The 27,032-nt window shown below is 40.3% G+C and overlaps 1 protein-coding gene across 4 annotated transcripts in view; it reads left to right on the top strand.

Annotated features, from left to right (window-relative positions):
- MCTP2 (multiple C2 and transmembrane domain containing 2) overlaps window positions 1–27,032 on the top strand; it is a 117,659-nt gene that overhangs the window by 50,810 nt on the left and 39,817 nt on the right. For all 4 annotated transcript variants that reach the window (XM_014251359.2, XM_088063114.1, XM_088063113.1 and 1 more), the window contains 7 exons: window positions 3,198–3,384; window positions 4,118–4,211; window positions 8,001–8,103; window positions 9,760–9,862; window positions 18,868–18,969; window positions 19,927–20,001; window positions 20,799–20,918. In XM_014251359.2, the coding sequence (XP_014106834.1) occupies window positions 3,198–3,384; window positions 4,118–4,211; window positions 8,001–8,103; window positions 9,760–9,862; window positions 18,868–18,969; window positions 19,927–20,001; window positions 20,799–20,918 (784 nt within the window). The remainder of the gene's footprint in view (window positions 1–3,197; window positions 3,385–4,117; window positions 4,212–8,000; window positions 8,104–9,759; window positions 9,863–18,867; window positions 18,970–19,926; window positions 20,002–20,798; window positions 20,919–27,032) is intronic.

Genomic DNA, 27,032 nt, shown 5'->3' with positions numbered 1-27,032 from the left:
AAGTAATATTTCTCTGCAAAAAGAAAAAAAAAATGGGGTAAAAGGAAGCTACAGTGAGGGCTTCAAGTCAGAAGAACATTCTTAAATGAAAACTAAATCTGTACAGGATTAGAGGCTAATATAGAGGTTTAGACCTCAATACTGATCAGGAGGAGGAAGGAAAGAATTTAATTAATCGAATTAAATGTGTTAGAAGAAAGAAGAGTGATACAGTTGTGTGCACAATGTATTCTTAACTTACAGAACTGAAGCCCCTACAGATTGTGTGTGTAGCCACTTGTGTGAAAGATTATGTCTGAATTTAATATGTTGCATAGCAAAAGATGACAACAAGCAGAGCTATCCTAAGATAGGATTACTGTCGAGAATTTAACTCAGGAGATCATTTGTATCACCTAAAATACAAATGTTCTGAGAGTTTTGCCCTTTGCATTCAGAGCAGGCGATTTTAAACAAAAGTGGATTACCTCCATTAGTTTGATTCTGTGCCCATCACAATAGTCTCTTACTGCTTTCCTGTAAAATAATTATCTGTAATAAGATCTTGCAGATAGAAAGCTGGGAAAGAAGGAAGAGTTTCTGTTTCAATAGAATGAGGGAAGTCATTAGACTAGTTTTAATAGTGTGGAAGTGTTAGTGTGGAAATTGCTGAATTTATATACTAAATTGAATGTCTAATTGTTTTACCAAGCTGCATTCTCTGAAGTCTGGTCAATTTTGTTGTATAACCTAAATTAAACAGATTGTCTTTTTTTGTTTTTTCTTAAGCCTTTTGCCAGAGCAAATGTGGATTTTCTTTTCTGCTCCTCACAAGAAAATACAGGCATACCTTGAGTGAACGCAGATGTTTTAAGGAAAGTTAGTTTGCACAGAAATCAGACATGATTTGAGGAAGAAATACTTACACTCCACCTCCTGCTGTTTTCCCCTCCACATGTGCATCCCTCAACCCCCACACCCTTATACTCCATCTTTTCTTTAACCTTATGCAAATCAATTTATTTTAAGAAGAGAAACAATTCCAATTTGCTAAACAAGATAGAATTATATTTAACTTTGTCCTTGACACATGGTAGAGTTTGAGGTTATCTATTGGTGGGAGATGCACTGTTGTCTGAACTAGTTGTGTTTTCTGTCTTACTCCGTGGAAAGTTTTAAACATAAAAAGCAACTGGAGCTTTTCCCAGTTGTGGCCTGTGTTGAGTGGGTGGTGTATGCAATGCTGGTGTGGGAGACATGGCCTCTGTTGCCAGCTAAATCACAGACCAGCTGGGTGACCTTGAGATTTCCCCTCTCCTTCCTTCACTTTCTGCATCTGGGAAAAAAAAAACCCAACAAACAAACCCAAAAAACTAAACTCCAGGATAAGGATACATCCCCCCTTTTTGTGCCGATACCCAAAGTATCAGTGAAACTGCTGCAGCCTGAGACATCAGCGGCGTTAATGCAGCCAAGGTGATGTTGACCTCCAGTATGGAAGTGATAAGGGCTTTTTCTCAGAAAGAAATAAGGTCTTTTTCTCTCTCTTTGTTGTTGTTTTGTTTTCCTTCCTGCTGTAACTTTTCCTGTCATATTTTTCTGAAGAGTCTAGGCGTAGCAATGAGCTTTAAATGCAACCTCTCACACTTGGAAATGGTGTTGAGAGGCAGCCTACGCTCCCAGCCGTCTTGGTACTCTGCCTGGTTTATTTTCCTTCTCTTTCAAAGCACTTGAAAGCAGTTAATAAGAGTAAACTTGAAACCTGTTGTACCTCTAGAGCAGCGGAGAGAAAAGAGCCCACTTAAGGCAAAGTCATTCTGGTTGATTGTGGTCAGAGGAAGCTTAAGGAGTTGTGTTTTAATACACGCAGCTACTGGACAACTCAGAAACTCATCAGAGCAGTGGCTTTTACTTCATAACACGGCTTCTTGGGCTCTCAGGCTGAAATGTTTTGAGATTTTTTTTCCTTTCCTTTTTTTTCTCCCCCTTTAGCATTCACAGAAAATAGGCTGTTAAGAAGCGGAAAGCATGCAATTTATAGCAGATGGGCATAAACTGCTCCAGCTCTACTACTGGAATGGGATCAATCAGGAACACTACATGCACCATTTACCCAGAAGAAACCCACCTGGGGGAACCCAGTGGAATTTTAGCTTATTAAGACAACACCTTAACAAGTTTAGTTTAAATAAAAACTTGTCGGCAGGCATTAAGTGAAGCAAAACCCCTCACTCTCCATCATCCACTGCCCGTCCCTTTGAGGAATGTTCCTCCTCTTGCAGTGTGGCAGCAAACCTTCTCCTTTTACTTTTTTTTTATTTTGTTTGTTTTATTTTATTTTGCTTTGTTTTTTACCCTTTTTCATAAGTAACTTTTGTTCAGCCTGTTCTTACAAGCCAAGCCCCACGGAGGTTCAAGAAAGTTCCACTCCATTTACTGGACTTCTAAGTAGAAGGAATTTAGCTGAGCCAAGTGATTAGACATTTTGTTACATTTAACCACTCCCTTTGTGTGTAACTGGCTGCCTGGTGATCTCTCTGCTGTAGCCCATACTCATATTTTATTGTTGTCTTTTTATGAATGTTTCTCTTTTATCCTCTTTATTTTTATTTTTGGGAGAAGCATCAGGTTAATGATACATATTACGTGCAAAGAATGGGTGTGGGGTGACTTTTAAGACAATCTTTCCCTTTGGGAAATATAACAGTACACTGAAAATGTAACTCTAGTAAGGCTTGTAAAAGAGATTGGGGCATACAGTATAATGTAGCATAAAATGGAGTATGTGGCTTTAAAGAAACGAATCTATTTTAGGCTAATGTTTTAAATTTTACATTTGCCCCTTTTCTTTTCCCCCAGGTGAAATAAAATTGTGTTTCAAATCCATCACAAAACACTGGGGGATTTTAGATGGGAAGTGAGGCAGGCCGGGAAGTGAGAGTTAAGTTTTCCTCCTGTACTTGCAGCCCAAACCTTTTACCTCCCCTTACCAGTAGACAGACCAGAAAGCAAATTCTGACACTAAGTGCAGTAGAATCTGCCTAATTGGTTTTCCCATGTTTAATTTTGGGATGATTTTTTTCCCCCCACTCTTTCTATCCTGAAGAAGCAATAAGTTTTGGTCCCTGCTTGCTGCTGAAATCAATATAAACATTGCTTTATTATTTCTTTTTTTACCATCTCCTTTTCCTTATTAACCCTTGGCAATGTCGTTGAAGGTGCCACGTTGACATTACTGCCCTGCCAACAAAGCAGACCAACTGCTTGGAGCTGCCTCTGGAAAGACATCCAGGGTCCCTGCTGATGCTGATTGCTGTTGCCCCATGTACAGGAGTGTCTATCTCTGATCTGTGTGTCTGTCCTTTGGGAGACCCCAATGAACGGCAACAGATTTCTCAGCGTTATGTGAGTTTGCCTTTCTTTTTTTTTTTCGTTTTGTTTTCTTTTTTTTTTTTAAATAGTCCAAATTGCAGGGAAAAAAAGAATTTCTCCAGTCATGTCCCCTACCGAAGAAAACTATTAAATGGAGTAGCTGCATTTTGAATGACAAGATTTACAGGGCAGATAGACCCAAGCAATTTGGCTATTTGTATTTGCTGAGTTTTTTACTAATGCTGTTCTTTGCAAACTTGAATTGTATTAGGAGGTTTTCATGGGGAATGAAACACTGAATATAGTGAAAAGATAATAATATACTTAGCTTTATTCCATTCTTTAGGGAGGTTATTTTCTAGACTTTCAAATGTTGGGAAATAAAGCTTTGTTTGATGTAGATGGCTTCCATGTCCTCAAAAGCTGGTCAGGAAAGAGTAAGTGTATCTCAAGTTGTGCCAGGGGAGGTTTAGATTGGAAATTAGGAAACATATCTTCACCAAAAGGGTTTTTGACTTTGGAAGAGGCTGCCCAGGGAAGTGGTTGAGTCATTGATGCTGGAGGTATTTAAAAGATGGGTAGATGTAGCTTTTAGGAACATGGTTTAGGGGTGGGTGTGGCAGTGCTGGGTTAATTGTTGAACTTGATGATCTCAGAAGTTGCTTCCAACCTAACCAATTTGCTGATGAGTTGCTTACTGGTCCAATAGTCTGTGTTTCTTACTGAATTGCAAGCAAAATACATCTTTGCACTTTTCTCCTTGCAGTGTGTAAAGAATTCCTTTCGTGACATAAAGGACATTGGCTTCTTACAAGTCAAAGTTTTAAAGGCAGTGGACCTGATGGCAGCAGACTTTTCAGGTATTTTGTTTCTGTTTTGCAGCATTTGATGCTGTAATATATTGCAAATGATAGACTTTGTGCAGAACTGTCAGTTGATAAAGGAGAAGTAAATCATCCCATTCATCTCTCCAGCAGTGAAACCTGCCTCAGGGAACTGAGATACCAAATGGCTTTGACTGCCAAAAGTATGTGGGAAGGTCCAGTGGATGGAGATTTTAATTTCCCATTAGACCTGAGCAATCTGACAGATAACTTTACAACAGCACATCATGCTAAGTGTTTTTTCCACCAGGAATATGTAAAAAATAAGAGTTGATACAAAGTGATGGTGCCTGCAAAGCACCTGCAAAGCAAAGGTTCTCCATCTTCTGTCAGGTGTCTTGTGAGTTTGGAACAAGACTGAAAGATTTTGGGGGGTCTGATGTGGTGTGTGGGTTTGGGTGATGCTGCAGGCTGTCACCTGAAAGAGAGAAAGCTTGTCAGAAATGGGGCTGGGTTGAGATGCTTTCTCTTGGAGCTTATTTGAGGCTTCAGTTTGGGATGACCTTTTTGGTGCTCTTACTCCATGAAAAGTATGGATTTTCCACTGAGCTGTTCCTCAGGTTGTGCTTGGTCCCGACAGCAGTGGACACTAACACCTTTTAAAACCACAACTTTATATTGTACCTCTGGGGAAAGTCTAGGAGGTTGATATTTCTCTGTAGCAACTGCCTGGATATTATTATTTTTATTATCATCATCTCCAGGATTCTGGAGACCTTTTAATTCCCCTCCCTATCTCACAGCAGCTCATAATTCATAGGCACAGCATTGTGTGTTGTGTATTTGCTGACACACTCATTTTTTTAAGATAACTTATTGATAAAGGCAGGAAAGATGGTAGAGAGAAAACATTCTTGCCCCATTCCTTTGTGGAGGAATTGTTACATTTGTGGAGGCATTGTTACATAAGAGAATGCTGCTCCTAAAGAAAGGAGCAAAGGAGAAAGCCCATGATTAATCATGGTACTATTTTAGGACTATATTCAATTCATTGCTTAACCCTGAATTGGAAAAAAAATGCTCACAGCAGAGAGCAGTATTTTAAGGAATTGAAGAACTTAATTTGAAAAAAAAACCCCAAAAAACACCAAACCAAAACCTGTCAATAATGAAAGGTAACTTGTAAAGAAATCCATGTCTAAATTGACATAATGTGTAGGTCCATATGGAATTAGGAGTGTAACTTGCACCTTGCTGACTAATTGGATTTAATAAGTGCAGCACAGCAGAGCAGCCCGAGCTTTGCCGTGTGCCAAAAGTTCCATCTAGAAATATGTGAATATGGACAGAATTCATGGAAAGAGCTGAGCCCAGAAGGCTATTTACCCTCTGGAAAACTTTGCTGATGCTAAAGCAGTTGCATCAGTGATGGATTTGGCCCCCTCTCCCTCAGTACTCAAACAGGAGCATGTGGGTGGATAATGAACATTGGAAGAGACACGCAGGTTCTTGATTCTGCAATTCAAAGACTTTTCATACAGAGTATGTGACACACATTCCTTGTGCATAGCACAGAATGAAATTCTGCTTAAGTAAAAGGTTACTCAGTCTGTCATTATATTCAAAATAACCCAGGCTTTGAGCCTGATTCATGAAGCAAATGACAAATTGTTTTTCAATGGCAGTGCTGAAAATATCCTAGTATTATGCTGTAATAGACCCACCAAATTGCAAAAGGATGCAGCCATTTTAGGTAAAAATAGCATAATTTCTGATCATGAAATGAGAGACATAAAGATTAATTATCTGTTCTGAGCCATTCATAAATGATTAGTGCAGCAATTATGGGCTTCCATAATAGAGCCCTCCTAGAGCAGTGCCATATTTCCTGCATTGCCAAGGAGACTGCTCAGATTTATTGTTATTGATAAAAGTAAATTCAAAGTCCCAGCTAAAAATCTAATAAAGGGAAAATCACAGAGGGAATCAGAGGTACAAAGATTTCCAAGGATTAATAGAGGAGCAGTGTGAGCAGGTAGTGTCCCCTCCCTGTCCCTTCCCATAGCAAGCACCAGTCTTACATCCCCCAAGTGGTGCAGACCTGTGGGTGTGATGAGTGTAATGCCACCTTATACCTCATTCCCACAGTAAAGATTGCATTTTGGTGTGATTGGGATTTCTGTCAGTTGCTTGTATGTTGTCATCATAGATTTTAATTGCAAGTTTTCAGCCTGCCGTAATAATAATGATCAGAAAACACGCACTATCTGCTTTGGTTTTGAACAGTGTTCCTCTGAAAATCCATATTTTACTCTTGGACATAAATTTTTGGGCTGGTTTCCAGACAGCTGTATCATATATGTAGAAGCTCTTCAGCCACAGCTAGCCCAGTTTAAACCTTCCATACTTTTATATTCCTAGATAATAGTTCTGTTGACGTGGAAATGACTTTTTCTGCTTTGTTGGATGTTTTCTGTGTACGCATGAGAGTTCTTCTCAAACACTGCATTTGCTCACTGACCAAAAAATAGCATTCAGAATACCAAATTATACAGTGGGATTGTTTTTGGCATATACCAGTTTGCATTTCAAGCAGTTTCTCTGAAAGACTACATGCATTTTCCACACTTATCAGGGAATGGGCATGTAAGCTGAAAAGGAGAAAACAAATAGATTCCAGTAATACACATGGTCTTTAAACTTTACCAATATTGACTAGTCATTACCCACTGTTTACGTACTGAAAAGATTCCTGTTTAGTTTATAAACTTCTGAGAGTAAGACCCTTAAAAGCTCTGCATTAATAATACAGAAAATAAGGATTAAGAAAAGGACAGCTTTTGCTTAAATATCTTGTTTGTCTGGTATCTAAATCCCTGCACTGCTGACATATTTAGTTGCCTACATAGAATTTAGGCTGGAGTGTCTGTGGCTGAGTTGTACATGAGCATTGGGGATGAGATTAAATCAGATACTGAGCCAGACATGCTGATAAGGGGCCACTCTGTTCAAAAAGGAAACTGCTGAGCTGCAAAGAGTTGGGAAAACTACAAATTCATTTAATATGAGTGATCAAAAAATACATTAGGAAGCATGTTCATCTAATAGATTCCATGTTGACATCCTTCTTTGAAGAGGAGTTTTTTTAGTTAGTTTGTTTGGGTTTTTTTTGTTTATCTGTTTTGTTTTGGGAGGTTTGCTTTGTGTGTTTGTTGTAAGTACAGTACCTGGATCATGCATGGATTCTCCAGTTGATGTTGGGTTTTGTTTAAACTGTGGCACTGCGTAGAGCCTTTGTAGCTTCAAGGACTTGCTCACATGGAACTAATTGAAGAAATGCTTCTGATTTCAGTCAGTGTCACGCTTCTTTTCTCATGATGTGGATACTTAATCCTGTCATCAAGTGAAGAAGACCACAGGCTGTAAGCAGAGGATAAAATAGGGAGTGTAACTGCAGCATTGCTCCTTCCCTGGCTCAGAGCAATGGTGCTGCTTTGGTAAGGGCATCTGAGTGATTGTCAACATGAACTGATCTTTCTTGCTGTAAAGACTGAGAGATGAGTCACTGAAAGTCTCAGATTTCAGGTGTTAGAGTGAAGCCCCCAGACTGAGCTGTCAGGTAAATGTTGGAGTTTCCAGAACTGGGGGTGATCAGAGATACTGTTTTTTTTGGCAAGTCATTCTAACAGAACAGGGCACTTTGCAGTTGCTTTAATGGATCTAATTTTATTTAGCCAATCACTTCCTCAGCCCTACTGCAAAGAAGGAGTCTGCATACTAAATACCATAAGTGATCCACTTAATTTTTTTTTTTTTTCTTTCTAGGCAAAAGTGATCCTTTCTGTGTCTTGGAGCTGGGAAACGACATGCTTCAAACACACACTGTTTACAAGAACCTCAATCCAGAGTGGAACAAAGTTTTCACATTGTAAGTGGATTACTTTGGAAACCATGCAGCAACTCCATCAGCTTAGCTAGCAAAGCTATCGACTTTGGGAAAATACAAAGGTCAAGTTTAAGATATGTAATTTTTTTCATAGTCAGAGAGGATGTTGGAGAAATCTCAAATATAACTTAATTAAAGCCTTTTACTTTTTACTAGTTCTTGCATGGAGTTTATTAATAGAAGTCATTAAAAGAAAAATTACTGTGATATTTATAGGAAGAATCATGACTAGACATAATGGAGTCATAGCTTGATCCAAGAGATAATGTAACAGAAAGCTGAGACCAGATACTCACGCCTACATTTTCCGTAACTTAAAATAAAATATGTTTCATTGAATCTTGGTAGAATCCTTGTTTAATTTGAAGTAAGCAGAGAATTAGAGCTCACATTGGTTTTGGTATATCTTCTGAATTTAAACTAGTCAAACATGCTCCAAATTAGATGCTTAAATTTTTATGGAAATCAAGATATTCTTTTATTTTTTCACTTTATTAATAATAAAAGTTAATAATTTAGGTATTGCTTTTAGGCAGCCCAATTTTTTAATCTTGCTTTATGCTGACAAAGATTTTTGTGAATAAGTGAGTGAGATAAATGTCTCCCAAGGCTGCAGCAGTCTGTGCAAAGGCTGGCAGTGAAGCATTTGTGATATTTGCATCTGTCCACTGGAAGAACAGTTTGAAAATTATGAACTTCTTGCTAAAGCAACATTTATAAATACTAGGCTGGATGAGAACACAAGAAAAACTATCTGATTTCTTTAATAGAAATACTTTGCTGGATTTCTGTTTAATTCAAGGGTACAGCTGAATGCTTCTCCCTTAGAGTCCTTTCTCATACTTTGTTCTCAAGAAGCTTCCACTCATCGCTGTTTTCTCTGAGACTATGCCAGCAGATGAGTCTTGTCGGATGTTCTGCCAGCAAAATAAATCCAATAACAATCCAAATTTATTTTATTTCAAAAGAAAGTTTGTGTCTGTACTTCCTGTGGGTCTCAGAAATGTCAGCTATGGACTCTCTCTAACTTTCTAACTAATGTTGCCTGGCTAATCCAAGCACCAAGTCCACACAGCCAGTCAGGCACTCTCATCTCTCCTTAGATTTTTGTCCATGAAAAAAAAAAAATTTAATTAGGCCCCTTTAGAGATATTGATGATTTAGATTTATTTTGGAGCAGTGTGGATTGTTTTGGGTGGATGAGTTCATTTCAGCCAGAGCTCTCAATACCACTGGAAAGCCCCCCCATTGTATCCAGGTTTTCTGCAATACCTGTATGTGTCACCAAGTTTTAATGCAATGAAATCTGGGTTTGAATTCAGTCCTTGGCCTCTCCCAGTCATCAGCATTCTCTGTTGGAGAGCTGAGTTTAACATTGATAGAATCACCACTACAAAAAATACCAAAAACTCCCTGTCTGGTAGTTTCTTCACCTAGTTATGCAACTGAAACATGAGGGGAAAGCTTGGGGAATACCCATCACTTGATTCATTTTGGGGGGAATTTAATTAAATGCTAGTTATATACCCCAGGGTAATGCAAACTTAATTAGTAAAACAGTAGTCTCAGATCTTTGTGGAGACTGTGTGCATTTGTATTGAATATTATTTTTTATGTGTCTGCAATTTTTTGTTCCAGCCCTATTAAAGACATTCACGATGTTCTGGAAGTGACAGTGTTTGATGAAGATGGAGATAAACCCCCTGATTTCCTTGGAAAAGTTGCCATCCCTCTGCTGTCTGTAAGTTACCTTTACCACATGTATCATGGTTGGCTGGGAACAAGATGTGGTTTATTTTTCCCCCATTGCACAAAACCCCACAGATTTAAACAGGTTTTGTGATCTATGCATGCCTTAATTGGCAATGTTTATGGTTCTCCTTAGTGTAACAAGCATTGTCAACCTGTCTTAGTGCAAATTTGGTTGATTGGAAAGCAAATTGCAGAAATGTCCATACTTCATCAGTGCCACGTAGGTTTGAACACATAATTGAGTTGTTCTGTGTGTTTCCACATCATCTTCTGAAGGTAACATTTTAACATTTAGTCTTTGTTCCCTCTTGCTTCTTTTTACTCCAAGAAAGTGCACATCGCAGTAGGACTGACTAGAGATAGCTGTTGTTACTGGCACAGCAGAATGAAATTACCTAAAAGGGGTGTTTTCCACTCCATTCCACTGCTTTTAAAGACTGGTGGCTTTTGTTCTGTAAACAAATATGTGAGGAGTGAGCGCTACCATGGGAGTATAAAATCAGAACTGGAAACAAAGCGGGCTCAGGGGAAAGTGGTTGCTCTGGAGATTAAGGAGAAGCTTTTTCAGAAACAGCCAAAAAAGGCCAAGCTAAAGAGAGTGGAACATGAAAGGATCATTAAAAGACTTTAATAGAGGAATGGGGGAAAAGCAGCTTTGTGTTTGGTAAGACTGATTTAATTTTGAAACAAGACTGGTAGTAATAGTGAGCAAACCAGATCAAGAGGCCATAAACAGCTCCATGTGTATATGCAGTGTCACAGAAGGTTCTGGTAGCTTTTACAGTAACGTGCAGGAAGAACTTTCTAGGCTGTGACTTACTAAATCAATTAGTAGATGAGGCTTGAAACATCATGGGACTCTTGTGTCATATTAGCCAAGTTGTGTAAACACGTTTAGCTGTGAGCAGGGGGGTTTCTGTGAGTTGTGAGGCAGTGATGCTTTGCAGGAGATTCCCTGTGCTGAGGGGAGGCTGTGGCAGATAATTTGTGCAGTTGGGCCCTGTGCAAACGTGTGGGCTGATGATCTGTTGTACAAACATCGTGGTGTGATTCTCAGGGTTGTCCCATGCAGAAGCTGGACTCAAGGATCCTTGTGAGTCCCTTGCAAGTCAGGATATTCTATGATGGCATTTATGCTTTCCATGTATAACCCAATTCCAGCAACACAGGCTGTGGTGAGATGCTGTTGGTAATGCTCGGTGTGATGCTGTGGGTAATAGCACTCTCAAATAGGCAGATGGTGGATCCTGATTGAAACTGCAGAGTGCAAAATTGCAGTATGGATTTGAAACGTCCCTGTGAAAGCAGATTCACCTCTGCAGAAAGGCTGGCACACATCTTCCAGGGTTAAGGCGAGAGTTTATCTTTGAGTTTTTCTGGCTGCTGCAGGAAAGGCAGTGATGGATTTGTGGGGCTCTGTCCCAGCAGAGACTGGGGAAATGGGAGATTTCTAGAAAAAAAGCAAAGGTCCCATTTGATCAAGGCAGACCATATAAGCCTCACAGCACCAGCACAGTTTAGGTAAGGGACCAGTCAAGATTAGAGAGGGGGACTGAAACATTTGGTATTTCCAAATAAATAATGAACTGCCCAGGAAACTCTTGAACTGACTTAGAGGATATGATCCCAAACTAAGGAATACTTTATAGTGGCAAAGAAATAGGTCTATGTGCTCCAGTTGTGATTTTGTCTAAATAAGTGTATTTCTTGTATATGTGAATTAAAAGCAATGTGGCTTCTGAATCTCTCCACAAAAGTGTGTATGGCTTCATCCACCCTGTGCTGTTCACACTGGTGTCTGAAACAGGGGAGCCCCAGCATTTTGGGGATATAAAGAGCCTAAGATACAGGAGTAAATACTGAGCTCTGTGTGGCCACACACTGTTCTGAGCTTTACAATGCTCTTCCCTCCGTGGCTCAGACTACGTGATCTTTTTGAGAATATTTTAGTTTGTTCATCTATTTTTGTAGCTTGAGTTGTCAATATCTCCTATTTTAGAATAATATTAGAGTCAGTTGGGCATGGTGGATTATTTGATGTTTACAGGGAGGAAAAAACCTCTTAACATCTTTTATTCCATTTTTGATCACTTTGTTAATTACTCCCCAAGTCCTCATATCTCTGATGTTACTGGAAGAGAGTGGCTGGAGCAGCTGCTCTCCTGCAGACCCAGTGCTTGCCAAATGGCCTGCATGATCAGCAGCAGGCTGTGTGGGCTCACAGTGAGAAGATGTTAGATTTGGATTTTCTGTTGATTTTATAGGCATTTGTCAAGTATCCCTTAGGAAGCATGTAACAAGGCAGAGGAGGGGAGTGCATGTGTGTGGTAATGTCCAAACTATTCAGTGTAGGTTTTTCTGTGTCCAAGGTTTGGGATAAAAAAAAAATAAAAAAAAATTGTTTATGCTTTCCTTTGCCAACTGATCTTCTTCCTTCCCATCCAAACTTCTCTGCCTCCTATTTCAGTCAAATCTAGTGTAAATATACTCATCTCTGCTTCTGATTAAAAACATTTTGCCCCTATTAACTTGGTCTGCTCAGATAGAGAACTGTAATTTTCTGAGCTCTTTTTCTTCAAATGGGAATTTCAGTGTATGTTGTCATTTTGACTGCAACTTTGAATGTATCCTTTGAACCATTTAGATAAATATACTAAAGGAGAACAAAAGTTAAAGACTCAGGGAAGCCTCACAAATCATGTAGATTTAATTTCTGTATGTAATCAGGCCTAATATTTGCCTGGCATTGAATTGTCTTTTGAAAATAGATGTGCTTTTGCCATTCTTTTTTCCTGTTAAAAATGCACAAGTTTGACTTGTGAGCTGTCAGCATGTGAAGTTTACTTCAGGAATTGTTCATGGATGACTAGATTCTTTTCTTAATGAAAAATTGCCTTGAATAAAGTAAATGTTGGAGGGATATGAAATGTTTAATTAATATGACACTGAAGTTTGGGTTAAATGTGTTCAGTAGTCCCACACTGGCATTTTACAAACATGACTACACCCTCATCATCACATTAGCACAGGAATAACCTTGCAGCACAAAAATGCAGGGATGGTGAAATGATGTATTCTTTCTGTTCATCCTTGATGAACATCAATCCTGTGATCTAGGATTATTACAGGAACCAAGTAAGAAAAATAAAATGCTGGGCATCATGAGAAGACTTTTAAGGTGCCAAATGATGAATAAAGCTGCAAACTTCACTTTCTGGTAGATGTGATAAAGCAGAATTGGATAAATGCACATTTTGCTAGCAATAAACTGAATTTGGCAACAGAGGGAGAAAAGTTTGGAGTTTAACTTTTCCATGTTGATCAACCTAGAGTACTTTTTTTCTTCTGTTCTTTTTATCAAATTACTGTCCTCCTCTAAGGCATGTATGAGACCTCATCTCAAACACTGCTCTGGTCAGCCACGTTCACAATTCACACTAGAAGAGAAATTAGTGCTACCACGGTGTCCAGCAGAATGGATCCTTCTCTTGCCAGAGCTGACCCATGGAGTATGGCTTGGCCAAGCCTTGGGCCAAGAGGGAGATCCTGGGGCATGGGGAGTGAAAGGGAAGCCCATGAGTGCTGAACAGAGCAGGCTTTTGTGCCAGAAACTAGAGAAGAACCGGGGGAACGGAGAAGTAGGGCAAAAACTTTATTACTTCAAGAAAGAAGTTTGATAGGTTTTAGAAGTTTTGTAGGTTCTGGGGGACTTGAACTAATTATCAAAGAAGTCCTTTCTATCTCTGTGTTCCTTTGTGTCCTAGATCTTAGTAAAGGCAACCATGTGTCTCTTTGTGAGGGTCTGTCTTTTTTCTTCTGCTTCAAGAGACTCCTATCTCCTAGAAGGCTGCAAGTTATTAGAGACATGGGAGTATATAGTGTGCTTCAATGAATTTGAAAGCAGAGTAAATCAAATATCCTGATGTAGAAAGGCCTTTGAGTGAAGAGTTGTAGCGCAGAATGGGATGTTTTTTATCTGCTGGATTATCAGCTCAGAGTAGTCCTCAGCTGCACCCTTTTTTTTCCAGCCAACAGGAAGAGGTCTATGAAATATTCTTAAGTGCCAGGCAAGGTCAGTAGCCAACGATACACTGAAAACAAGGAGTGTGCCTTTGGCAAGCTTAATTGTCTAAAGGATGGCCTGGATTCAGAGAGCAGACACCTGATGATTGCACTTACTTAGCACTTGACCATAAGTGCAGAGTCCTTTCCAGGAGAAAGTTTTAGAGTTTGAGAAAAGTGAAATTGGCTGTGTTTACGCAATGGAGGCATCTGTGAAGTGTGCTGTCTGTTCTGCCTCTTGTCCTGATCATGAACCAGGATTTTTGGAATGGGGAAAAATCCCCCGCATCTCTTCCAGGCAAAACAATGTCTTGTTTCTGACATTAGAATCTCCCCCAGCCACCCGCTGCTCACTGAAGAGGTATCAACAGGGATGTTGTCTCAAGTATCACCTAGGATCCTTGTGCTCCCAGGGTTTTCAGCTCCTCCTCAGACTGGCTCAAAGCCCTCATATGAAAGCCCTGCCTGCTTTCTTTCAGTCCATCAGCTCCATATCTCTTTGGTCTTTGGACAGCAGTCCTCTGCCAAAACCCCAAATCTCCATTCCGCTTTGGATCCCACAGAAGGTTATTCAAAGTGAAGTGTTTGGGGTAAAGAGTTTTGGAGTGAAGGAACAGGCATTTTGTACAAAATTGGTTCGGTGAATAAGGGGAGGAACAAAAACCTCTTTATTCACATACAGGTGGATCAAATATGTGGCTTGCTTTCATCTTTTCCTGGGGAAATGTGTCCTTTGATAAGGGGAGGTGTGTGTCTATTACAAGACAGCTTTATGCTATGCAGGGATGACATTGTGCATCAGCAATGAGCTCAAGCAGGAATATCAGAGGTCCCAAATGCTTTAGATGAATTACCCTTGGAGAGTAGCCATTACCCTCTCCACACGTCACGGGTGTTGATGTACAGAGGTTTAACCCAGCGTTCTTCTGTCAGGTCATCAATATATGACATTGAATCTGCATCAAAGCTGGATACAGAGTGAAATTTTCTTAAAATCAATGTAAAAAAAAAGGCTCTAAACCATATTTCTTTAAGACAAGAGCAATGAAAAAACACGCTTTGCTGCGTAAGGGTCCTGTCTTCTCTGTGTTTTGTGTCATATCAATCTTGGCTTTTGCTATTTCATTAAAATTCCCAAGCGGTCAGAAGGTTGTTGCTTAATAGATTTAGCATTGGCTGGCTACATCAATACTGTGTTTAGTCACATTTGTTTTACTGGGGACATCTGTGCGAAGAGTTTAGCAAATATATTCATTCATTTGAGAGGAACCTGGTGCACTTTGGACCTTGACTGGATGGTGGTCTCGTGTGCCTCAACATTTCCTTCAGTTAGAGGCAACTTCAGGGAGTGTTTTGCCTCAATTGCCTCTGTAGGCCAAAATATTTATTGCAAAAAAGAATTTCACCTTTTCTTCCAACTGACAATTTCCTTTCCGTGGTCCTGTATGGAGAAGGGATGTGACACAGAATTTACAGTTCTTTCTGTGAAAATATAGATATGGTTTTTTCTTTCTGTGTTGACTCAGAAGAGGGGGATGCCCCAAACATCAGAAATTCCCATGGGATGAAAAGCCAGACTGTTTTTCTGATGGTGACCTTGCAAAATGCAGCATGTGGGTGTGGTAGGCACTGCTGTCCTCGTGTTAATCCCAGGGTTATGAGCAGTCTTGCTTGGTGGTTGAGCCCCAGTAAGCTATTAAGAAGCTTTCAGAGAATGCAGGCATTAGTATTCAGAGAGGATATAAGCCATCATCAATAAAGGAATAATATTGATTATGTCTCTTTAAGGTGCTTACCTGCAGATATTTTCACATTTAATTTGAATATTCCTTTCCCTTCCTTTTCCTATAAGTAGATGTTAAGCTGTTTTAGACACAGATTTCAGAATTACTCATTGAGTCAAGTCCATGTTATATCATCAGGTTTGTAGCAAAAGGTGTTTGGGTGGCAGAAGAAACCTGATCTTTCTGACACTGAGGTTCATCCTGCTCCCCCAGCCCTGGCTGCTCTTTCCCACAGCTGGAGAGAGAATTTAAGCAGTCTTTGGGAATAGCAGAGACTGGGGGAAAGTACCCAGAGGGCAGAAAGAAATAGATGCAAAATTAAATTATTGTAGCTCTGTCTCTCAAGTTGGGGGAGAAGCTGAACAGAATCTGAGCTCTGCCCCAAGAACAGGATGCAGTGAAAATGAGGAGTATTTAAGGCTCTTTTGCATGTTTTCTTGTGGGCACAGTTGAGGCATGCCACCAGTGTAATCTCCATGCAGTCGTGGGTCTTAGAATTACCCTGTACCTTTTGTTGAACCACTCTGCCCTAGCATGGTGCCAAAACTGTAAGGGAGTCTTTTGTCTGACTTTTTCAGGGTTTTTTTTCCTATTTTATCCAAATGAAAATGCAATGGAGGCAAGCCATTCCATAGCCTGCCGTCCTCCTCTTGTGCTTTTTCCCCTCTGAAGAAAGTCTAAAGCTAAAGTATCTGTATGAATGTTTAGTCCTAGGCTGAGTTATAATTGCACATCTTTTCCCAGAGAGTTTGAACACAGAATCAAATATGCCAAATAAATCTGACTCTAAAACTTCATTTGCACTTCATTACTTCCTGCCCTGTTCAATTTAAGAATAGCAGCAACAATAATAATGACACCATTCAAGAAGTTTCCTAAGCAACCCCCATTGGAAAATACAGAGGTGGAAATTACTTGTTGCTGATTTTAAACTTACTGTTTGAAAACACCTGCACACATGGCCAAAATGCCTGATTCAGCTCCAGCTCTTAAAATGAAGAGTCTTTTCCTCAAAGCTTTTTTTTCGAGTGTGGAATACCACAGTATCAGGCTCAAATACTCAGAAACATTTATTCTCCTTTTTCTCTCAATATACCTCTATGTCACATTTCTTTTCCTTTTGGGTTATGCTCTTGAAAGACGTAAGAAAGAAATATATCCCAAGGAATATAGAGACCTTCCCACTAGCTGTTGCTTTTGGTGTAACTGGTTGAAATGTGATGAGAAATACGTGTACCTGAAATACAAGGAAATTCAGCTCTACAATTAATAACCATGGAGAATCCAGAATTAGGATATTGTGATATATACTGGACATCTGCATCTCTGCAGACACACTGGGAAAAAAGTACATTCTATCCTGTCACAGCAGAATCCATGAATCAAAGCTCAGGCTAAACCTGTTGCTGGGGCATCATCTTGCACCAACAACCTCAAAGCAAATATTTCTGTCTCAGTATCCCTGCCATCAGTAAAACCATTTATCCTTTAATTTGTAAAATTTAACAAAATCACAATTTTCTAAACAAAATTTTGTTTTCATTCAGTAAATTTAATTTTTTTTTTGGCTTTCCTTTTTTTGAAGGGAGGAAAAGCAAACTGGTAAGAGAGCAGAAACCTTTATGATGTGTTGACAATGCTGTATGTGGCAGTTGGCCCAAGGACCTTCTGATGCCAGTCCATTTGGCCCTAGAAAAGGGTCTAATCCCTTTGGCAGCTCTTCTGTTTTGAGGCTGCAGGAGTGCAAAATGTTTTTTTACCTGTCCCTTTCCTGGGAGCTGCAGCATGCTTTGCTGCCAGCTCCAGCACGGTGTGTGCTCTCTTGTGGTGAAAGCAGAGGTGCTTTGTGAGAGTTTAGTGTTATTGTTATTATTTATTGGTAGTAAATGAATTCCACATAGGTCTCTGTAACTGTAAGGCTTTGGATGAGAAAATAGGAAATAGTTCCTGGCCATACACCACTGAGGATGCAAAATTGGTCCTTGTGAGATCCCTCTTCCCTTTCAGCCCTTAGGCAGAAATCCCATCCACTCTTTGACAAGAGTTTGGTATAGAAAGGGTGGAGCAACATTGGAAAGAAAGTGACCTTTCCCTTGTCTTGTGAAATCACTTCGTTCCTATTACACCTTTTTTTTTTCCCTTAGTCATTTCTACCATGGTTTATATGAGTGCCTCTTCTAAATGCCAGAGCAGCAATAGCCATTTTAAATATGGTTGCAATTTCATGCCCCCAAATTTCCTCCCTTATCTTTAATCTTTGATCATTACAGTCCCTCAATATAGCTTTTTGGTAAGCTGCAGTTTTTTATGTTATTGCTGTTTAGAATTAACTGGTCTGCTTCCTAAAAAGCCAAATGTTTAATCAATACATATCCTACTGTGTATAATAAATACATTTCTGCCATCATTTTTGAAGAGAGAATGCTTTTGCTTTGAGCCAAATAGTTTACAAAATGGCAAGGAAGGTATTTTGGTTTTGGGCTGGTTGTTTTTTTGTTTAATAGATGCTTAAATAAGATAGGGCCAACCCGTTGATCAGAGCAGAGAAGTGGTATTGAATTTCAGGGGTGGGCTGGGGAGAGAAGTCTTTTACATGAATTAGTTAATTTTGAACATTTGTTACATTAGCATTTGCTCCACTTCAACCAATTCATTTCTTTGGATTGTATTCGTTTGCTGGGTAATAATTTGATAACGTCGCAATAAACTAAGCATTAAGAAGTGGTTTAGTGTACTGGAGTGTGCAATAGGTAGGTAAAGTTGTTGTTTGTAGCTCTTTTCCTAAACTTTGGAAGAAAAATCCCATTTTAAACTTGTAATAACAGAGGCTGATTACTTCCATCAGCTCACTGGCTTCCAGGGCAGAATTTTCAGACTGGTTATTGCGTGCACTGCTCTACTATAAAGTACAAGGTCTGAAAATTAAAGTTGGACCATAAGAGATTTAATAGGTCTCTAATCCAACGGTTGTTTTGTGTTTTAGGCTCCAAGTATATTATCAGGGTTTGGGGGAAGTTTTTATTTTTTATTCCTTTGTGCTTGAGTTATAGTTAATTATTTATTTGTTTGCAATGTCTTTAAATTATATTGAGGATTACAGCCAGGAAAATATTGATGCTTTTTCTCCCCTCCCCACCCCAAACTATAGATTAGAAATGGTAAACAAAGTTGTTACACACTGAAGAATAAAGACTTGGAGCGTGCTTCAAAAGGAGTGATTTACTTGGAGCTGGATGTCCTATTTAATCCTGTAAGTAGAAGTATTTTCTTTTTGCTTATCACTGGTGTAAGAAAAGTACTAATCTGCAAGGACAAGGGTGGGGGTGATGCTTTTAAAACCATGAACCAAGCCAGAAAAGTCCTGTCCCCATTGCATCTGGTGGAGGGATGTTTGATGTTGTGAGTGAATAAGATTTGGGCAGTCAGAGCCGTGGCCCCTCCAGGTGGATGGAACAGAGAAGGGACATTTCTGGAAGGACAAATAACCCTCCTTAAAATAAAAATAAAGTGCTTAACAAAAGCACATTAGGAAGGAGGTTCTGATTGCTGTAGCCACAGATTCAATTGCAACAGCCAAAAAAGGGCTTCAGGTTCATTTCATTATACATTACTTTTAACACCTACTTCTCCCCTAAAAAGCTGACCCAGGATGTTCTCTTCCCAGGGTGTTGACAGGAAAATTAATGAGGCATGGACACAGTGCTTAGTTTTTAGGTGGCTGAGTCAGTCTCAATCGTTTATGCCCTCCAGCCTTTTACTGAGTTTAACTCCTATTTATTAAGGCCATCGTGGGCTGTGCCTCAGCTCTGCTCCTGCTGAAGTGAGTCCAGCCTCGCCCCATTTAACTTGTCTGCATTTTCCTCAGCTTGGAATCACAGAATGGTTTGGTTTCCAAGGACCCTAAAGCTCATCTCGTTCACCTGCCCTGCCATGGGCAGAGAGACCCCTAGACCAGGCTGGTCTGAGTCCTGTCCACCTGAGTGTTTCCAGGGATGGGGCATCCACCCTCTCTGGCCAGCCTGTGCCACTGCCTCTCCATCCTCATTGTGGAAAATATGTATGAAAAGCAACTCCTGTGTCACACAGAGGAGTGAGAGATGCTGAAATTCCTAATCTTCCTGAGCAGCACTGCTGCTGTGAAACTGAAATAACTCCTTTTAAACTACATGGTGTTATTTTTATTTCTTTATTTATTTATTCTTTCTAGATAAAAGCAAGTATTAGAACATTCAAGCCCCGGGAAAAGCGCTTTACTGAGGAGAACCGCAAATTTTCTAAAAAGGTGAAAATTGTGTCTGGGCTAAGCTTTTGCATCTGTTTTGGGAAGATTTGAATTGCTGTAGCACGGTTGCAAGAACAAAACCTATTTATGCATAAAATGCTGAACACATGTAAATTCAGTGTATTTCTGTATATATTAAAAGGTTTGTTTGTGTTAACACGAAATTGCTTTCTGATCTGGCTTGCATCAGTAGTTCTGCTTTGTGCTTCAGAGTGGGGAAAATGATAGCTGTGGATTTTGCACAGTTCGCAGCACTTAAAGCTCAATGAGAGCCTTATTCCCTTCTTTGTGAAGGAAGAAACCAGGGCTAAATTCCTTATGCAAAAAGTCCATAGGATTTCAGAACAATGGCCATTATGCTCTTTAGAATCGAGGGGCCCTATAATAAGTCTAAAAATCCCTGTTTATTTTTATGGACTAGTCCAAAATATGTAGAAAAGAGGAGCAGGCTACATTCTCTCTGTCCCTTTTCCTGAGACACTGATGTATTTTAAGAATTGAATGAGGATAGAGGTAGTTTAACTGTTTTTTTTTAATTTTAGTTTTTGCATCTCTTTGTGCCTTTTTTCCTGTTTTTTTTTTTTTGTAAGGAGTGAGGAAAATCTGGAAGGTTTGTGTGTAATCAGAAAGCAGACAGGAGCTGGTGAATGTGTCTGAAATAGAGGCTTTATTTGTAATATGTGCCCCTGTGTACATTTGTAGCTTAAATTATCCCTGTTTCTGAAGCAATAGTAGTATATTAGTGTGTTTGATTAAACTCCTCTTCTCCTCCCTTCCTCCCACTCAATATTTATCAGATCTTATCAAGAAATGTTGATCGCGTGAAAAAAATCACCATGGCAATATGGAATACAATACAATTCCTTTGGAGCTGCTTTCTCTGGGAGTCCACGGTAAAGAGCCTGATAGCATTCGTGGTAAGTGGATTTTTTCTTTTGTTGCATGGGGGCTGAGTGATCTGAAATCTGGAGTGTTCCTCCCCAGCAGCACAAAGCCCTTTCTGGTTTGCTGCTGCTGCTGTTTTGTGGCTGCTGGGCAGCTTGGGCCACACTGGGCCTGGTGGGGATGGAAATTCGACCTTGAGGAGCAGCTTTTCCTGGCCTGGAGCAGAGGAGTTCACCTCCTGCACCGAGCACTGGGGATGCCATGTCCTGCCACCAGGCACAAGCTGTAGCTGAGTGGTGCCTTTGGAATGGTTAATGATGTTTAATTTGAAGGTGGCAGCTGCGGGGTAGGAAAGGCAGGAGGTGGTGATGATGTAGGGAGATGCTTTTGGTCTCGGTGATGCAGTGAGATGATGGGTTTTGTCCCTTCCATCTTCCATTGCAATGAGGCATCACTTCACTGCAGTTTATCAGTTCCTGCTCTGCCTGTGCTGGCATTGCCTGTTGCAAGTTTATTCACCTGGCTGTAATAGTACATTGTTTAAAAAAAAAAGAAGGCTGGTCAGTGAGTTCTACTGCACTCAGCAAACAAAAAGCCAAGTTCTCCACCTGCCTCTCCCACTTCTCATCTCTCTCCTTTTTCCTCTTGGTTGTAAACACCCCATTTGCAGTTTTCTCATAACCCACTCAAGCACAAAAAGATTTTGCCTGCTCTTTATTCTGCGGTGTGACATTTTCTTCATGCTTGAAATGTTTGGCATGCCATTAAAGGTTGCAAAAATCGTTTTGTGGTGGTCCAGCATGCAGAAAAAAGTTTTTGAGTTGAGTGTTTATTAGGCAATACAACATCCACATCTCTAAGATTTTCTCCTGCATTTACTGTCTGTGAATTGTAAGATGCTTAAAGCCTTTTTTAAGGAAAACACTTCAGTGTATTTGCCACAGATGGGTAAAGTAGACCAATCCTTGATTGAAAGAAACTTCAGAACAAGGACAGAGGAGCTGTCTTCACCCTGTAGTTCAGAGGGATGGATCACACAGATGCGTGGGTAGGATGAAGAGGGTCTTTTCTCTCTAATTTTTTGTCTTCCTGTTTCTTGAAGTTCATTCAGAAGATATTATATTGTAGGTATTATATATAGTTAATGGCTGGAGAGCAGAGTGGTTGGTACCTCACTGAAGTAAGAGTGGCTGTGCAAAAGAGTTCTGTGATTGTGTCCAAGGGAATCAGATGGCTGTTCATGCAGGGACTGGAAAGAGAGGGTAAAAAATCCCAATGTCCAGGTCCTGCCACCACTGTACAGCAGGAATCTAAGCACATGTTCGAAAGGATTGCTCTTTTTTCACCAAACTGCTTGTGAAGTTACAGCTGTCAAGTTCTGTTTTCCAAACCTAGGAAAAGTTTGGAAGAGGGGGGAGAGGCAGAAAAATAAGAAGGTGGGAAAATGGGTCTACAGAAAAAGGAATTTATTTCCAGTGTAAAGGAGTATGAGCAGGTTAGAAGTTGCAGGTTGATAACATCTTTACTGGAAACCATAATACTCCTGGTTTCCTGAAAGGAAAGGTAATGGGAAAGGAATAAAAATACTCAACTCTAAGAATAATTACCACAGGCTTCTTCTACAACCCAAAATTTAAGTCTATCTGATTTTTCTCACATGGAGAAAATTCAGCTCTGGCACTAAAAATGAAATGCTAATTATACATCTCTCTCTCACTATTTCCAGCGTGAGTGTTCATAGTATTGGAAATACGCACACAGCACGTTAGGTGCAGCATCCCTCCCTGCCCAGTCTGGGTGGAAAATCCACTCCTCACATGCTGGTTAAAAGATGAGGTGAGGAGGATGAACAAAGCTTCTCTACCCATTTTTCAGCTGGGTTCACAAAACCCTCATTGGTAGCCTCAATGCCAGTTAGGCCCTCAAACTAGAGAATGCATTTTTAAAAAATTATTTTTCCTTACAGATGATGTCCCTTGAGCCCCTGGCAATTATCATTTTGATCTGGTATTTCCCTTGGTTTCCCTCTGCAGGTAACCCATGCCCCTTCTTCCAAGGGGAAATGAAGTGAGGGAGGAGGAGGAGGACAAGCAGACAGTGTAATCTTGAGCCTTGTTTTCTCCAGCAATCAGGCAAAACCCACTGCCAGGCAGATAAAATATTTGTGAGGTTGTCAGAGGACAGCAATAGCCAAGGACATGGAATCTTTCACCTTCCTGTTTCAGTCTTCCCTCCCCATTAGAGCGACAGCTCCTGTGTATGACAAGGACATCAGCTGCTTTTGGGGGTGTAAGAGGAAAAGAGGGACAGGTAAAGAGGGAGGAAACAGAGAACAGCACAGGCAGGACACCAGTGAATGAGAAAAATGCTCTCACTGTTTCCTCATTTATAAGATTCATCATCCCAGGCTAAATTTCTTTATTAGGATGTAATGGTGAGAGGAGACAGTCCAAGAACATGTGAGTAGATGAATTCTTTTTCTGCTATAAAAATGTAATCACATTTTTCATCAGCGTTCTGTGCTTTTAATCTGATGATTTTTCATCTGAGTTAATTGTATAGGCACAGAGGACACTGGGCTATGCTGAAGAACATGTAAAATCGGAATTTTTTCAAGTTTAGAGGTTTAGAAAAGCGGACTGAAAGGGAGATGAGATGAAGAGCAGAATTTCAGTTTTGGTGATGTTTGCCCTGTGCATAAAGGGTTTGGTGGAAATGGTGTTACACAACTGGAGAAAACATCCTGGGTCAGAGGAAAGGGTCACACATAGCATTTCTGGGTTCTTCATAGTTTACCTCTCTTCACTGGTCTGGTGTGAAAAATGGTCACACATGGTTGTGTGTGCCTGGGAATATCAGGAATATTCCCCCATGTGAAAAATATTGCCTGTAGAGTTGACAGTGTTTCATATACCAAGAGATACTTTAAGCACTTTGTTTAGTCTTCTCCACCAGTTCAGGGATTGGGAGGATTTGTAGATTTTTTAAGACCAAAAAGACCTTCAGACATTCCTTTCTGTTTAATCTTGTACAGTTATCTCTGTATTCAACCCAAGATGTGTTTTGGTTGAAGCATACATCACAAAAAAGTCTTTATTTTGAAGCTATCTGGACACAGTTCAGTACACCCCTGTATGGTCCTTCTCGTGTGCCTGACACACTTCACATCCTACCTTGGACAATTTTCTACCCATTTGCAGTCTCAGTATTGTAATTTTAGCCTGGTCCTCTTCACTTCTTTCTTATCACACTTTTCTCCATTGGGACATCACTTCCACACAGTATTTTACTGGTGTCCAAAAAGCTGGAGTTGTGTGGTGTAATGTGCCTTGGGGAATGTCTGCTCCCAACTCAGCCTGTAAGTCTGATTATAACCTGTTTGTTTTCCCCACCCATGCATACAAAAACTTGTTTTCTTACCTTCCTGTTGCACACTTAAACCTCCCTTCTGTATGCAAACGCTCTCTGCCTGCTCTGTTCCCCCTTTGCTGGTTGTGGAAGTGAAATCTGTAATAACCAAATCATTCTTACTGTATTATATGTATTTTTAAAATATTTAAAAGTTAATTTTAGTCGCAATGATTTTCATGAGGAATTATGCATCATTGCACATTGTGCTTGTGATTTTATACAACATAATTACACCTTCTATTGACAGTTTTCTCTGCATTAATGGTAATTATGCCATTTAATGAAATTACAGTAATTGCATTAAAAAAAAATCTGGTGGGAATTAAAAGGATATATTGACTTGAATTTTTACTATCATATATATATATTTTTAAAGTTTGTATGATATTTGCAAGAGACGTTGACAGGATCAAGCAAATGATGGGAAACCAGCCACCAGAGCACCTCTGGTGTGACTGGCAGTGCTGCTGCTGAATTCCTTCAGGGTCCCTGCACACTCACCCATGCCAGAATACTTCATTTTCACTGGCAGCATTTCCCATTCTCCAGCAGGTTTAGGCTTCTTGCTGATCCAGGCTGCTGCCAGGGTGGGGACAGGTGGGAGTGATTTTTCCAGCTCAGCCCTTGCTGGCAGCCAGGGCCATCCAGACAAAGGAATGCAGCAGGCACAGATAGTATTTATTTATTTTGCAGTGACATTGCACTGTGTCTACTAATTATTTTATGATGGTTTAGTACTGGGAGGAAGGGGAGGAATGTGTGGTGATGCAACATAAGGTGTTGGGAATGTGGGGCTTCTGGTGAAACTCACTGCAGCTATTTAATGGGAAAATGACAGGTGCAGGGTCATTTTGGAGCACTTTGGGCTGCCCAGAAAGCTGTCTGATGCAAGAGTAAGGAAGCTTTTGGGGCTGTGGGTGCAGCAGCACAACCCAAATGTAAGCTTTTGTGCTCCTTGCTGCAGAGGTGGGATTTTGTCACTGTTCTCCACTGAGATCTCCAAAGCCTAGGGGGAGCTTTGAGGATGCCTGAGTTTTGGCACTGGCCTCTCCGGCTGTGGGAGCTTGGAAGGCTGAAAAGCCCCAGGGCTGGCTGGGTGAGGCTGCAGGGATGTGCACTGCTCTGCCAGTTTGCTTCAGGTCTAACCTGGGGCAGTGGCAGAGAGAGGACAGAGCCTGCAGCCTGGGAACTTGTGGGCATCTCTGCTGAGTGTGTGATTGAACACTGCCACTTCAGCTCCTGATACAGGAGCTGGATCTGAGCCCAGCTAAACTCATCTCAGAGAGAAGATACCAATCATCTTATTACACTTGAACAATTTTTGATCCCTGTTGAGCTGGGCTATATTCACACTGATGAACTATGGGCAAAAGGCCATTTGCTTGTTGACAGTGTCCTCTAAAATTGCTAATTGCCTATCAGTAAGAGGGAAATGTTCTTTATCCCCTCAGAAAAGATATTTGTTAACTCAAAATCTGAGCCTTCTGGAGTTTACTTGGGGTAAATCTCTCATTCTGTATGTGGACAAGTGTCCTCCTGCATGTTATGGTTTGGCTCTCCCAAGCAAAGCACAAAATGTTCCAGCCCTGTTTGTACTGAGCATAATTCAACCCTGGACATGACAACAATATACGGGTAAAACATCCAATCTAACTCCTGCATTGTTTTGCAACACAGTGATTTATTTTATTTTATTTTTCCCTTGATGGGAGGGGAGTTATAGATCAATAAGAGGAAATTCTTGGGATGAAGGGAACATGAGAAATCTATGGAGAAGGGAGACCACTAGCAGCTATGGAATAAGAGACTGAGTCACCAAACTTCTCTTGCACCTCTGGCCATCCAAGCAGAGAGAAAGAGGTTTAATTTAATTGAGTGTTTACCAGTAGGTGGTAATAACTCACTCTTCTGTAGGGTGAGGAAGCAAGATGTGCTCTCACATGAGCTCCCCTGAAACATTTCTTACTTTCACTGTGGATTGTCTGCTAATTTTGAACAAGCAGTTCCCTGATACAAAGCATAAACCACCCTGCCATGACTACATGTGTAACTGATGAGAAGGATATAGTCTTTTTTTTCTCCCCCTTTTTTTTCATCCTCACAGCTGAAGACGAAATATAAATCATTGTTCCCAAACTATTCGGGAACAGCATTAAAGTAATGGTAGATTAAAATGTCTCCACATTAAAAAGCTAAATAAAATGAATAGATGTAATCCTAAAGAGAGAAGAATGAGTATTCTTCAAACACTGAATAGGGAACTTGGAAGAAGAAAAAACTTAAAAAAAAAAAAAAGAAGGGAAAAAGTATTAATGCAAAAGAGATGGTCTTTACATCCGCTTTACTGTAGAGCTTTTGCTAAGGGCTGTTCTCAGCCCATTTGCAGCTTGTGTTTTGCTACAGTTCTAAAGAAGCAGTCGGCAAAGGAAGGAAGGCAGTTTCTATTTAAATAGGGAAGCTGAAAAATAACGCTGCTACAGAAATTCATTCGTGTTAAGGCTAGGGCTGCTGAGGAGCAGCAAGAGGCAGGTTTCAGGAATTTGACCTAGTAAGTAACTCTTCAGAGCCCCCAACATCTCTTCCCCTCTTTCCCTCTGCAAATCCCTGGCAAAGGCACATCTTTAAAATCGTCTGGAACTCCAGTGAAAAGGCTGGAATGGAGAGGTGTGTTTTTATTTCGGGCTGTTATATCCCAGTAAAGGTATTTTCCTAATGACGGAGGACACGTTTACATC

The sequence above is a fragment of the Pseudopodoces humilis genome, chromosome 16, assembly GCF_049639895.1.
Source record: "Pseudopodoces humilis isolate 2021_Gansu_Grassland_sample_001 chromosome 16, ASM4963989v1, whole genome shotgun sequence".
In the NCBI taxonomy this organism is placed as follows: Eukaryota; Metazoa; Chordata; class Aves; order Passeriformes; family Paridae; genus Pseudopodoces; species Pseudopodoces humilis.
Note: the sequence above shows the minus strand (reverse complement) of the source record. Positions and strands in the feature narration are given on the sequence as shown.